The 16,122-nt window shown below is 39.3% G+C and overlaps 1 protein-coding gene across 1 annotated transcript in view; it reads left to right on the plus strand.

The window, feature by feature from the left end:
• XIRP2 (xin actin binding repeat containing 2) overlaps positions 1-16,122 on the plus strand; it is a 227,915-nt gene that overhangs the window by 144,467 nt on the left and 67,326 nt on the right. The window contains exon 4 of the mRNA XM_070731703.1: positions 15,067-15,174. Within this exon, the coding sequence (XP_070587804.1) occupies positions 15,067-15,174 (108 nt within the window). The remainder of the gene's footprint in view (positions 1-15,066; positions 15,175-16,122) is intronic.

Here is a 16,122-nt window from a genome sequence, read left to right on the forward strand (position 1 = left end):
TTTTTACTACCACACCATGGCCGTGGCTTATACAGGACGCCCTGCATTTTCTTTCAACATCTTTCAGTGCAAATTGGATGCTCTAGGTTGGAGCTCCATTTTCAGTACCCCACTGCATTCCCCCCCCCCCGTCCGGGCAGTAGCCCACCCCTGGTTGCCTCCCTCTTCTTTGTTGGAGCCCCTTAGATATTGGAATATGGCTATCATGTTATCCCTAGTCCTTCTTTTAATTAAACTTCCATCCAAGGTGGGCTACAATGGTCACACCAGCCTGGGTGACAAAAGTTCTTGCAACACTTTGGCCGTAGCTTGTGCTTGTTCCCAAGCCACCAACTTCATCCTTAGGGGACATACATAACCCTATGCAAAAGAGCCTGATAAACATGGCATATAATTGATTAGAACTTACTTTATATCCTTCTATAGGTAAAATTTATTCAGTTTTAATTAGAATTAAGTTAGCTCTGCTGATATTTTGGTAAAATATCTAGGTTATATGATGCCATTCTTATATTACATTTCCCCTAATATTTTGTGCTAATACCCTGTGTCTGCTCCAACAGAAAGAAGGATGACTGATTATAGCTCTAAATCCTATCCAAACTCTGTTTCCAATAATGATTTTTGCATGCATTATATAGCAAACTTAGAAGCACTTTTTTGATCAACTGCATTGTATTTCTATTATGTGTGTTGTATTCCTTATCCAGAAGGATTTTAGAATCAAAACCAAACCAAAATTAAAATTTCCTTTACTCATAGTTAGCCACCAATTTAAAATTTGTATTATCAACTCGTAAAATTCAGGAAAAGCTTAAATAAACAGAACACAACTTCTACAATGACATTTTTTAAAGAGGACTAAAATTATATTTTGGGAATCCACAAACTATTTCACATTGAGTTTAGTGCCAGGTGATTGCATGAACATACTGTATCCATATGGAAATTATTTTTTGCTGGTAGGGGGTTTTTTTAGAATTTATTTTTACTTTACAGGCTTGCCTGCACCTCTCAAATTCCCCAGCACAGAATGCCATCCACATACTAAATAGCCTGCTCTTGTTTAGCTTCTAGGCTCAGGCAAATTGGCCAGGTGCTTCCACCTACTCAGACAAGCGATAACTTATAACTTCTGCTTGTTAAAATCTCTGACAGTCACCCACATTCCAATTTTCATAAAATGCGAACAACAAAAATCATTTTATTGCTTACAAATCCAATCCTTGAAAATTACATGCACTTCCATAGCAACAATGGTAGCAGCCCCCAAACAGATCCATAAAGCACTAAAATTGCTGAGAATCCCGCAGGAGCCAATGTGACTGACAAATATTGGAGGGTGAAAAGGAGCAAAAAATATCAACAAGGGCCATCCTACCTTCCATGTATACCTTACATGGATGTATATCTTATACTTACAGCTATATGTTGGTGCTTAAATATATTTATATATTCTCCTTCAATATCCTATTAACAAGGGCTAAAGCGATCTCCCCCCAATCAATTAAAACTATGGTGATGTGCTAGCATTACTCACAAAGGCTTCCCAGAAGAAGAAGAGTGATATTTCCACCAATGGGAAACCAAGTCGTCCCCAAGCTCTTCAGAGCTCAAGTGTTTCATCTGTAAAGCTATTGAACTGTAGCTGAGACAGAAATAAATTGGTTCAACAAAAATGACAGGATGAGATCATAGGGTCCATAGCTGATCATTAGTGATGCAAATGCAGACTTCAGTTTTGCTCGATGGGCTTCTTTCATGGGGCCAGAATGCTTACATTTAATAGGTTTGCATTTGGGGTTTTGAAAGAACATGGATAATTTAAAATTTAAAATTTAATTTAAAAAAATTAATATCAATTAGCTACCAAATTCTGTAGAATTGCATTAGATCCGTGATGGCGAACCTATAGCATATGCTGTGCTCCACCGCACATGTCCACAGGTGCCTCCCACCAGCCAGCGGATTTTCAGGTCTTTGCAGAGCTGTTGTTTAATCAAAATGAAGTTAAAACATTATACTATATAACTATATTCAACAGGAACAGTAAGTGCCTCACAGGAGCAGATAGAGGTAAATCCTAGAGAGGCAGGAAATGCATCACTAAACGATGGAGATGAATGCTAGAGAGGAACAAAGCTGCATACAAAGCTGACATAACACCTATACAGCATGGGGGAGGAAATGCAGAGGGGGTGCAACATCCCCCATGCCCCTTTTGTTTTGTCCCAGGAGGCTTCAGGGAGGCTTTCTAGACCCAAAATGGGGCAATTGGGCATTTGTTGCACGGACATGCACATGAGATGGAGGCACATTGTATTATTGGTGTGGGCACGTGCATGCATGCTGTCTTGCGCCCATGCACTTTTGACAGGCAAGGACAAAGAGGTTTGCCATTACTGCACTAGATGGTAGATTTCCCTACCAAGATGCAATGCTTGAGATTTTAGAAGGTGTCGTTCCAATGTGTGTATGTAAGATGACATATTGGAAAAGTCTGAGTTACAGCATGTCTAATAGCTGTCTAAAATTTAAAATTTAATTTAAAAAAATTAATATCAATTAGCTACCAAATTCTGTAGCTACCAATTAGCTACCAAATTCTGAGTTACAGCATGTCTAATAGCTGTCTAAAATTTAAAATTTAATTTAAAAAAATTAATATCAATTAGCTACCAAATTCTGTAGCTACCAATTAGCTACCAAATTCTGTAGAGTTACAGCATGTCTAATAGCTGTCTAAAATTTAAAATTTAATTTAAAAAAATTAATATCAATTAGCTACCAAATTCTGTAGAATTGCATTAGATCCGTGATGGCGAACCTATAGCATATGCTGTGCTCCACCGCACATATCTCCTCAGGTCTGAATATTGACCTGAGGAGATATGAATGACCAAAAGAAAGGCACTAAAGCCTTACATTACTTGATACTAAATATTACTGGGCATTTGCCAGTTGAATGGTGCTGCTTCCAAGGACTTCAATTGGGATGGAAATTGTGAGGTTATTTATTTATTTATTTATTCATTCATTCATTCATTCATTTATTTATTTATTTGCCTATGTATGTGTTGTTTGGTTTTAAATGATGGGGTTTTATATGTTTTTTCCCCTTTCAATATTAGATTTGTTCCACTGTAACATTTTTTTTATTACTGTTGTGAGCCGCCCCGAGTTTTCGGAGAGGGGCAGCATACAAATCTAATAAATTAATATTATTATTAATTATTATTTGTTTGGATTTCGATGCCACCCTCCTCCATAACTCAGGGCAGGTTACAAAAATAGGAATAAAATACAAAATACAGCAGAGGGAAACCCAAACATAAAACAAATACTAAAACCCCAAGTTATTTAAAATCTATTATGGTTGGCTTCAGGCCAGCTCCTATGGCCACTGATTTTGACTCAGAGGATCTGGGGCTGTCCGATCACAGAAAACCTATCTGGCTTAATGAGGAGTCAGACAGTGAACCAAATGGGGAAAGGGATGAGGAAGGGGATGGAGTGGCAGAGAGGGCAGAGAGGGCAGCAGAACCAGTCAGATCTCCAGCCAGATTCCCATCTGATTCAGATGGGGAGGAAATGATGAATGATCCTATTCTAAATGTCTGAGTCAGGAGAATGATGGGACGCCAAGAGCAGCTGCGCAGATGCAGAAACAGATTCTAAGTCATGGCTGTTAGGCATGAAAGATGCTGCCGCAGTGTTAGAAAAGGGAGTGTTTGCGGTTGACCTTGTGAGAATTTATTGTTCGGTTTTTGGAAAAAGACTTTGATGCATTGTGGTTTTGTGTTTGCTTTGGAAATCTTTGAATATTCTGAACTCAAGCAGTGAGTAATTTGGCTGACGTAAGCCAGAAAGGATTCTGTGCTGACCTGAGTGATTAACTCTGACCTTTTGGACTAATAAACTAGCATTGCTCTTGCAGTCGCTGAGGCGTGCAGCCTTTTGTACATAAAGAAAACCTGTGTGTGCATGTGTGTTTGTTTGTTTAATTGCCTCATTTTTGGGTGGCCCTGTGGCCAGGCAGAACAAAACCTGACATTTTTATTCATTCTAACCACAATCCTACATTCATATCATCGGCTGGAGCAAGATGCTCGTGCTCAACGGCCCCAGGCCTGCCGGCAAAGGTGAGTTTTTAGGGCCTTGCAAAAAGCTAGCAAGGTGGCTTTTATTACAGTCCTGTTAGTGACTGCCCTCCTTCCCCTGCAGCTAACAGAGTAGGAAAGGACCTTTGAAGCCTTGTAGGAGACCTTATATCATTTCAGACAGATGGCTATCCAGGCTTTTCTTAAAAGCCTCCAGTGATGGAGCACCCACAGCTTCTGGAAGCAAGTCATTCCACTGATTAATTGTTCTCACAGTTAGAATTTTTCTCCTTAGTTCTACGTTGCTTCTCTCCTTGATTAGTTTCCATCCATTCTTTCTTGTCTTGCCTTCTGATGCTTTGGAAAATAGATTGAAATACCAATCCACATCCATATGCACATCTCTATTGGTGCCACTGTATCCTAAAGGACAAGATTTGTATAGATGTGGAGACCAAATATATTATCATTTTTGGGTCTCTGAAAGGCTTCAAATTTTGCCACAATCTCCAGAGCTTTCTGTTTTTAACTTTTCTTGCATTACATTGTTTCAAATGCATGAATAAATCATTGTATCGTCACCCATCAGGCAAATGATGGCCTATCTATCATATACAATTAGCATCGAACATATTGCATCAGTAGAAATTGGCATTTCATTTTTGGTCAAAATGAAATAAATAATGTTTCTAATTGTGTGTTACATTTTCCAATGCAAGATAATACTTGTTTGTTTCCATCTTTGTTGGAAAATGCTCCTCTCTAATTCACATAGAGAGACTTGCATGAAAGAACCATACTAAAAAAGTCTCATCAGCTATAATTAGTTAATTGTAAATCTAAGCAAATTAAATGTTTTCTGCTGAAGAAAGTTTTAAGATGTTCGGAGCTTATAACGCTTATTTGAACTTTCCCTGGCATTTCCTTCTTTTTGGTTCTCACTTTTTCTGTGCTGTTTTATGTGCATTAAACCCTGATGACCAAGTAAATGAGAACTTGGAGAAACTCAAAATGTTGAAATAATTATTGATATTATATTTTGGTTAATACTACTACCAGAGGTGGGTTCCCCCCGGTTCGGACCTGTTCACTCAAATCGGTAGCAAGCTGGTGGTGACATCACTATGACATTATAGAACCAGTTCTGTCAGTAGCAAGCCGCTAGTGACATCACTATGATATCACAGAACCAGTTCTGTCAGTGCCAGTCCATGGGCGCTGCCATTTATTTATTTATTTTACTTCCTTTTTTCGTCTGCACATGCGCAGAAGCCAGGTTTCTGCCATTGCGCATGTGCTGCCATATTGTTTTTTGCTTCTTTTGGGGGGGAGGAGAATTTTTTTGGAATTTTTGGCATTGCACCTGCTCTTGTGTGCATGGTCATGAGGCATGGTCATGCGATGCAGGAGGAAGCATAGAACCTACCCCAACTACTACTGCTTTGAATGGAAAGTGTCTGCTTTGCTGTTCATTTCAAACATTGACCCATATTTGGCTGAGCCCCTTCCATATCAGGACAAATTGCTTCCATTGTCTTTTCTGATAAAAAAACCTTCCATTTATACCATTTATGCCATCAAAACTTAACTGGATCTCACAGTGACATTAATTTACTTTTGCTTGAATGGGATATGAGAAGAACACTGATTATTTTCTAGGAGCCCATTATATAAGTAACATCCAACAAAGAGTTTAAAGAGTGTCAGATAAAAATGGCCCACTACAAATCATTGCGATTTCACTGGCTTGTGCCAGGCATGCATGAAATGGTTGCTTGATAATATAACTGGCTGTTCACACTTGCTGTGCCAAAACATAGATCTTCAGACATAGCTTTCACGTCTTTGGATCCTTCGAAAAATAAGGCTATTTTGCTAGGCTATGCCTTGTTGCCCCTTAGATATATGCACTGGAATCTCAAAATGACTTGGATGTTTCAAGAAAATTTCATTCCTTGCTAGTTTCTGAATGTTTTAAAAAGAAATATATAAGCATCTGATGGGAATGGTGAAGAAAGGGGAGGGAAAGGAAGGGAAGGGAAGAGAAGGGAAAGGAAAGGAAAGAAGGAAGGAAGGAAGGAAGGAAGGAAGAAGGAAAGAAAGACAGAAAGAAAGGAAGGAAGGAAAGAAAGAAAGAAAGAAAGAAAGAAAATATAATATTACTGTAACTCTCCAGATAAATATATAAACTCAAAGTCAACAGCCTCATTATTACTAGGAAAATTTCCTTTTTATGTAATTTATAGAGATGTTAAAATCAAACTTGATTCAATTTGTGGTGGTACTAAAGTGTTCCCTCGATTTTCGCAGGGGATGCGTTCCGAGACCACCCACGAAAGTCGAATTTCTGCGAAGTAGAGATGCAGAAGTAAACACACTATTTTTGGCTATGAACAGTATCACAAGACATCCCTTAACACTTTAAACCCCTAAATTGCAATTTCCCATTCCCTTAGCAACCATTTAGATTATTACTCACCATGTTTATTTATTAAAGTTTATTTAAAAAAATATTTATTAAAGGAAGGCGAAAGTTTGGCGATGACATATGATGTCGTCGGGCGGGAAAAACCGTGGTATAGGGAAAAAACCCACAAAGTATTTTTTAATTAATATTTTTGAAAAACTGTGGCATAGACTTTTCGCGAAGTTCGAACCCGCGAAAATCGAGGGAACACTGTAATAGAAAGATCTGGGAACAGTAGTTGAGTGTATTCTGAGTAAGCAGAGTGGTGTAGCAACTTTAGAGAAATGCAACTTTAAACTGCTTCAGTAAAATTATACTTGTAAACAAGGGGTGGGCTGCTGCCTGGACGGAGGGAGGGGGGCGGAGTGGGGTAGCGAAAATGGAGCTCCACCCCAGAGCACCCAATTTGCACTGAAAGATGTTGAAAGAAAATGCATCAGCCACACCCACAGTGCGGTAGTAAAAAAAATTGGTAGCCCTTCATTGCTTGTAAATCATGAGAAGGAATTGTTCTGTTTATTGTTCATTGAGATCTCAAACCAGGGAGTATGTTACACGGTGGATATTTGTCTATAAGAGGGGTTTAACAAAACTGCCATAGGTTCAGAGAAGGGCAAGGATTATCAAGGAACTGGAATCATAATCCTTTGAAGATAGACTGAAAGACCATGTTTATCCCTAAAGAATGGTGATGGAAGGAATTACGATACCAAATGAGTGAAAGGGTATCACATAGAAAGTCAGGAAGTGTTCTGGGGTGCAGGACATAGAATAAGGGATGCCAGTTGAAAGAAGACATAAGTTGAATGTTTAAAAATGTTAAAATAGAATATTAAAGATAAGTTAAAATTGAATGTTAAAAAACATTTTCTAACAAAACTCTTGGAAGTAGAACAAATCACCAAGAATAGATTAGCTTGGCTTCCTGTAAAGCCTTAAAATGGAGGGTAGAAGGCTTAAAATGGAGGGTAGAAGGCTACCTATAGGAAATAAGTATATGTGTGTTTGTTTGTTTGTTTGTTTGTTTGTTTATTTATTTATTTATTTATTTATTTTTCTATGCCACCCTATTCCTAAGATTCAGGGCAGCTCACAACAAAATAATACATAACATGTAGAAATCTAAATTTAAAAGCATATTTGTTCTGCCGGGGTGTTTCAACCGCCCGTAATTATAGGGTCATTAGTCCAGGAAGACACACACCACACGATAAAAGGAAAACCCAAAAGTTTTTATAAACAGAAAAAGAGAAACAGGTCCCTTTTTAAATGTCAAAGGAATTTTCTGGTACACACAAGGCACAGGTTAAATGCAATCCAATTGCTCACCCAATAACTGGGAAATTGAGTCCAATTCTAAAGTCCAGAGAGTCCACACACAATCTTGAACAGCACAAAACCCACAATCTTGATGAAATAATGAATCAGATAAACTGCCATGAGGCTAAACCAGGCTATCTGTAGCATTAATTACAGCAGTCCCACCCAACCACAGGTGGCCTCATTTTCTTCTCTTGTAATAATCCTTCAGTTGTTGTCTCCTATGCATCACTCTACGCATGCGTGGATGTGTCATTAATTCTTGTTCAGAATCCAAGGATGATACAGATGATTGAACTCCTCCTGGGCTGTCTGCCAAACTCCCCTCTTTCCTGTCACTCACCCTTCCTTGGTCAGAGGAGGCTTCGTCAGCAGATTCCATCAGAAGAAAAACAGGCCTGCGGCATGTTGATGTTTCCCCCACATCCACTTGCACATTCCTTGGGGTAGGAGCTGGGCCAGAGCTAACCACAACAATATTCAAGCCCCAATTTCTTAAAAAAACAATCACTCATATTCAGTCAATCAACATGAATGTATGTATGTATGTATATAATGAACCTTGGAATCAAAAATATGAAAAATATTTACATTGTTTTATATATTTTGTTTTGCTTTTAATGCTAAAATTATATATCTGTACACACTTAGGTTTTTTTAACGTAGTACTCCTTATTTACTTTAAATAAAAACAGCTTATATAATTTATGTTGTTATGTATATGGTATAACTTACTAGCATATCTTATCTTACGGTCTCATCTCAAAACTATTAAAAATAAAGATCATGAAGGTTGGCTAATAAAACCTAAGAGATTCAAATAGTGCTTAAAGTATATTCAATTAAACAAAGGGGATGGGGCAGAAGAAAGAAAGGAACAAGACCCTCCATGCATTTCCTCTTATTGTTGTACGGAAGAACTGAGTGAACTTCGATAGGCACTTGATGAGGTAGTTGAAAGTACCATGTGAATTTCAGCAATATGAGCATTTCAAAACACGGCTGCAAATGTCTGAAATGTATCGTTCTGTCAATTCAGTCATGGTATAAACAGCATTTTAACAATGCACCAAATTGCTCAGGTATTCTGTTACCAAGCTATACCTACGAGACCACCTTCTGTCTCATGAATCCCAGCAGCTGATTAGGTCCCACAGAGTTGACCTTCTCCGGGTCCCGTTGACTAAACAATGTCGGTTGGCAGGGGTCAAGGGAAGAGCCTTCTCTGTGGTGACCCCGGCCCTCTGGAATCAACTCCCTCCAGAGATTCTAACAGTCCCCACCCTCCTTGCCTTCCGTAAAATGCTGAAGACTCACCTCTGTCGCCAGGCGTGGAGATCATTACCTCCTCCCTTCGTTGTGTTTTCTGACCTCTGTTGTATGATGAACTGGGTTTAATGTGTACGATTGTGTAGTTGGTGATTTTATGACACTGGTTATGTTATATTAATGTTTTTTTAATTGACTTTTAAATTTTATTATTAGATTTGTAATGTATTGTAGTATTGCTATGTTGTGAGCCGCCCCGAGTCTTCGGAGAGGGGCGGCATACAAATCTAATAAAGTAAAGTAAAGTATATGATAAATAGCATCCATTATAAGGATGGTAGGATTATGGTAGGATTATCAAAATATAGGCTGCTGTAGCTAGCCTGTTCCCATCCAGAAAAGGGCATAGTTGTTAGAGGTATCAAATTCAATTCCATTGAGAGCTGCATTTTCATAGTTGCTTTAACACAAGGGTGTGCTTGTCCTCGGAATGGGGGGAAGGTGGCTGGATCTTGGCATTTTCTTTTTAAAAAACCCTCTGTACATACACAAAGCCTTCTGTGCATGCATGCTTCCAAACCAGTAGGGAAGGTAAGCAGATTTCCCAATTTATTTTTTAAGCTATTTTGTAAGATAATTTACCAAATCCAGAGCTCCAAACTCGCTATGTGAACTCATACTTGCCCAAAACGTCTTTAGAAACATAGAAACATAGAAGATTGACGGCAGAAAAAGACCTCATGGTCCATCTAGTCAGCCCGTATACTATTTCCTGTATTTTATCTTAGGGTGGATATGTGTTTATCCCAGGCATGTTTAAATTCAGTTAATGTGGATTTACCAACCATGTCTGCTGGAAGTTTGCTCCCAGCATCTACTACTCTTTCAGTAAAATAATATTTTCTCATGTTGCTTCTGATCTTTCCCCCAACTAACCTCAGATTATGCCCTCAATTCATTCTGCAGATAAATTCCCTTGGTTTCCCCCCCCAAAAGTTAACAAGCATAATAAAATATTTGCAATATGTATGTGGTTACCTGTTTTTCACAGCTTTATGATACAAGAATGCTAGCAGCAAATGTACAGGTGATTCACACTGGCATTGGAGGAGTGAAACACCCATTCATCCACCATATCTGAACAATGGTGTATATGAAACAAAAGAGATGTATATATTTACACGCAACCTCTATTTGCGTTGCAATGGGGTTTAGGAGCTGTTTCAGTTGGAGAAGCAGATGGTTATTTTTATACTCCAATTCTCCCAATTTTGATTGTTGTATCAATGTTTGGAGAAGAAAATTGCTCAGCAGGGAGAGAATTTTCTCATCACTTGCTTTTCTTCAGAAATAGCATTCCTTTGTATGGAGTGTATCCCAAGCTGAGCATGCATGCCCAATAACACAATTCCAGACAAGATGTTGAATTCAGCGTAACTGAATATAAATCAATTGTGAGATGGCAAACTTACTTATGTGAAGCCAAAAATATGACTATACGATCTCGGCATATTTCCGCATAATTTCATACCGACGTTTTCTAGCTAAACCATCAGATCTTCATGATCTCTTGTCATCTTGCATTGTTTTCTGTCTTAATTCAGATGTAATTCTAATGGGAAAGGTGACCATCCCTTGTCACAACCAGCCAACTGTTTCCTGGAAATTTGCCATTAAATATTTAATCTCCAGAAGGGGAAAATAAATTTATATTAATTACACTGGTGATATCGAATTCTAAAATTGAGTTAAAACCGTAGCAGCCAAATATTGCTTGGAAGTGGTTGGAAATGTTAAGAACTGCACTCGTCCAAACGTTTTTCTGAAATGAAAAAGCTTAATTCTTACAGGGTTCCAGGGATCCATTTCATCCCTTACAAATCATTTAACCATCCCACAACCCATCCAAACAAATATCCCAAAGAGACACTTCCTCCATGAGTGCTTTGCAGCCATAGAAGCAAAACTGAAGGGTTGACTTTTGCCTCTGGGCTGCTCCTTCCCTATTCTTGCTGTGCCCTTGAGAACAGCCCCATCTATTGCAGTCCAAAGGTAATAAGAGAAAAGAGACCAGTAAGATTTTACTCAAATATGACTACATAGAGCAGAGATCCCTGATACCCAGACCGTGGCTCACTACCAGGCCATGGCCTGTTTGGAACTGGGCCATGCAAGTGGGTGAGTTTGCACATGCAGCTTCACTTGCCTGACCGGCAAGCACTCATGCTCCTTCACATCTCTACTTGTGTGTGTAGCAGGCACATATGCGAGCCCCCGTTGTTCACACGGGACCATCCCCTCCCCCCTCCAGCAGGCTGTCAAGTTGGAAAGGTTGGGAACCACTGACATAAAGGCAAAACAGAACTAGAAGCAAACATAGAAACACAGGACATGGAGCTAATTAGTACTGTGGTAGAATCTGAGCGCCAGTTTGGGGTAGCGGTTAGGTCAGAGATGGCGAACCTTTTTTCTCATGAGTGTGAAATAGTGTGCGTGTGCTGTCACATGCATATGTGTGCCCACACCCATAATTCAAAGCTCCCTACTCACCCCAACCCTGTCCATGCATGTATGACCTTCCACTGCCCTATTTCCTGACTTACAGTGGGCATTGTAGGGGCATTTTTCACCCTCCCCAGGCTCCAGAGGCTTTCTTGGAGCTTGGGGAGGGTGAAAACTCTCCCCCCCACCTCCCTGTTGGACCTCTAGAGGCCAAAATCAACCTCCCAGAGCTCTACGTGAGCCAAAAATTAGCTGGCGGGCATGCACATGTGCGCTGGAGCTGAGCTAGGGTAACCGCTCACATGCTGGCAGATATGGCTCCGTGGGTTAGGACATTAGGCTAGAATCATGGAAATGGTGAGTTTTAGTCCTGCCTTCGGCACAAAGCCACCTGGATGACTTGGGCCAGTCCATCTCTCCCAGCCCCAAAGTGGAGGCAATGGTAAACCAGTTTGGAACAGTCAGGACAAGAAATCTACAGGAAGCACTTCAGGCAGCTACTAGGAGTCTGATTTGAAGGTACATAAATAATAAACAAATAAAACCTGGTAGCTCAGTCTTTTACCCCCTCCTCTTAAAACTCTGAAAAATAACAGCAGTCCATTGACGTCGAAGGAAGCAAAGTAAGATGAATAGGCAACAGGAAAAGTCTAGAAGACTATGATTAGTCACCAGTGTGCTTGTTAGAGGCAAATAGCATTGTGGACCAGGTAGACAAGATCCAGAGGGAGGCTTTAAATTTTCTTGCCTAAGTCCCAGTCTCTAATTTGTTATCAGTCCTAGGCTTTTAAATCACATGTGGTTCACAATGTTAGGTTATGAATTGGGGGTGAGGGTTTTTTTCCAAAACACAAAAGTGCAGTCCATATTGTTGCACTAATCTTTAACATCATAAAAGAAGCTCCCGAGACTGCCTGTGTTGGTTTTGAAAAGAGAGATTAATTCACAGTTGTATAACAGTAGAATATCTTCCTGGTCTCTGAGCCCCTGATGGTATAAAGCAGTTAATGGTCCTGAAGAAACGCTGGATTAGAAGGTACTGAGGGCTACTGATTGTTAGTGCTTCTTTAATCTTTTAAATCAATGTGGTAATAATAATATCACCATAAGGTTTTGCTTAAATCTGGATAATACATTAGGCATTCATATTTTAAGTATTTTGATGACGTTCTTTTCATGAGTTTGCCTTAGAAGTTTGGCATAACTTATTAAGGCCTGTACATAGCTGGATTAGAATGAGGTGGAATGAACCAATAGCAAAATATGTGAAGCAAAACAAATTTAAAATAATTCAGAGCATTGTGCACTGGATATTTTGCATTTTCCTTTTCAGATACTTTTAATATTTGGTGTGTTTCTGTAGCTTCTTGGAACAGAATATATATATTCTAAAAACACAAACTTTAAAACCAAACATCGTAATTTGTAAGAACAGGCAGAAACAAAATTTATAATGCCTAATCGTGTGCAGGTAGGCCTTGGTTAACAACAGAAATTAGGACACATGATATTGAACCACTTAGCAAAGGCAATTCCAGCAGTTCTTGTTTGCTGTTGTTAAGTGAGGACTGTGTAGCTCATTCACAAGGGCCTCCCATGAAGATGACTTCTAACTTACATTGCTGGTTTCCCCATTGACCCCATTGAAGGTGGCATGGAGGGTTACACATTATATGATCACATAACCAAGGGACAAATCTGATGGTTGTAAATCCAGGCCATTATCATTGGCCATGCATTCAACTGCATCCAGATTGCAGTTACTATATTATTATTATTATTATTATTATTATTATTATTATTATTATTATTTATTTATTTATTTATTTATTTGATTTGTATGCCGCCCCTCTCCAGAGAGTCGGGGCGGCTAACAGCAATAACAAGACAGCATACAATAATAATCCAATACTAAAAACAATTAAAAACCCATTATTATAAAAACCAAACATACATACAGACATACCATGCATAAAATTGTAAAGGCCTAGGGGGAAAGAATATATGCAACCACAGGGCAATACACCAGTCAGAATTTTAAAGATCAGTGGCAGAGGTGGGTTCCTACCGCTGGACTCCAGTGCGGTAGTCCAGTAATGGCCCGCCGATTGTGCAATTTGTGTACGACAGCTCCGGTATGGTCTTTGCCAGTCTGTACGGGACACAGTTTTTAAAAATTATTTTTTGGCTTCTTTTGGCTTCTATGCATGCGTGGAAGCAAAATCGTGCTAGGGGACACTTGTGCACATGCGATTTTTGGCAATGTTTTGCTTATGTGCACCAGTATGGAAGTAAGAGGAACCTGACCAGTTGTAACTATCACTATCATAAGTTGAAATAGTCACTGTATGGGTGGTCATTAAACAAGGACCATCTTTACCCACTTTCACTGGGAGTAAAGCAAATGTTGGCCAGTCTTCGGAGAAGGGCGGCCTTGAAGACCAATAAACAAAGAAACAAACAAACATACATACATACAAATAAATAAATTGAAGTCAAAAGCGCCATGGAATATTACAACAGCTGACCAAACAGCCAGAAAGAAAAGGGGGGACATGATCGAAACATTTAAATATGTTAAAGGGTTAAATATGGTTCAGGAGGGAAGTGTTTTTAATAGGAAAGTGAACACAAGAACAAGGGGACACAATCTGAAGTTAGTTGAGGGAAAGATCAAAAGCAACATGACAAAATATTATTTTACTGAAAGAGTAGTAGATCCTTGGAACAAACGTCCAGCAGACGTGGTTGGTAAATCCACAGTAACTGAATTTAAACATGCCTGGGATAAACATATATCCATTGTAAGATAAAATACAGGAAATAGTATAAGGGCAGACTAGATGGACCATGAGGTCTTTTTCTGCCGTCAGTCTTCTATGTTTCTATATTTCTAATTTGGTGTAGTGGTTAAGGCACCAGGTTAGAAACCAGGAGACCAGAAGTGGAGCTGCTGCTGGTTCAGTCTAGAGTCATGATGGTGAACCCATGGCATGTGTACTTCCAACTCGCTCACCTGCCCTGGGGCTATTCCATCCTATATTGCCATGTTTTCCAAGCCATGCACTCGCACGGAAGGCTGCTTACATGCACACGTGCTCACATTTTCAGTGCTGGGTGAACTGGTTGTTACATTATGTGATGCCCACCTCTGCAGGAGACCGTGAGTTCCAGTCCTTCCTTAGGCACAAAACCAGCTGGATGAGTTTAGGCCAGTTAATCTCTTCAGTCCTAGAAAGGACACTATGACGATCCACTTGTGAATTCCTGCCAAGGAAACTGCAGGGACTTGCCCAGGCATTCAACACTGACTTCAAAGATAAAGCAAAACCCTAAACATCCAAAGTAGCCTGTTGCTGTTTTTAAGGGCTTATTTTTAACCTCTTTACTTTGTTTTCCTCCCACCAGGCTCTGGAGGAATCAGAGACATGCAGAATACCTGGAGGTTTGGCAAGTGTGAAGAACCAGTTTGAAAAAGGAGAAGCTCAGTACCGATATCAACAAAAATCTGTACAGGTAAAATGAATGAATCATAATAGCTGTTGAATAGTTAAGCCCAGTGGTGGGCTCTTACAGGTACGGTCTTGTACGCAGTACCAGTAGCAAAATTTTGATTTCCCCCTCCCTTCTGGACATGTTTCTATCACAGTAAATGAGGTTGAATGTGTATAATTTTAGAAGAGCTGCATTTGCATGTGTGTACATACACTTTATATAGTAGATAATTAGGGGTGGGGTACTGCCCAGATGGGGGGAATGCAGTGGGGTAGCGAAAATGGAGCTCCACTCCAGAACACCCAATTTGCACTGAAAGATGTTGAAACAAAATGCATAAGCCACGCCCACAGTGGTGGTAGTAAAAATTTTGGTAGCCCATCACTGGTTAAGCCATAATGAGGACATCACATCCTGATCTCCTGGATCACATCTTACAATCCAAAGCTCTTGCTATATACAGTATGTGTCCCATTTTCCCTTAGAAGTGTTGATTCATTCGCTTTTTCTTTATCATTAGACACACATCCCATGTGAGAATTATGATGCCCACATAAAATTTTACAAAGGTTGCAAAGGCTTCGTTGTAGGAGTAGCCACTTGGTTGTGAAAAAAATATACGATGTTTTTCTCTGGTAAACTATTTCCTGAAACGTGCACAAATACTGGAAACGTTCTGTTTTGAAAGGCTATTGTTACCCTAAGGTCTAACAACTGCTCAAATACCAGCCAAAACACCAACCGCGTAACAGTGAGAAAAACACAGATCGGTTATATAGTCCAAAATAAAGGAAAGATACATCCTGTCTTTGGGATATAATGCATCAGGCATAATTTATCAATAACGTTCATTACAGTGAATTTGCAAATGACATAAATGCATCTGAAATGCTTTTCAGTTAAACTATTTTGTTTTTCTCTTTTTAAGTCAAGTTTTTTATTTATATATAAATATTTTGAAGGCAGTCT

Source organism: Erythrolamprus reginae, chromosome 1 (assembly GCF_031021105.1).
Source record: "Erythrolamprus reginae isolate rEryReg1 chromosome 1, rEryReg1.hap1, whole genome shotgun sequence".
Taxonomy (NCBI): domain Eukaryota; kingdom Metazoa; phylum Chordata; class Lepidosauria; order Squamata; family Dipsadidae; genus Erythrolamprus; species Erythrolamprus reginae.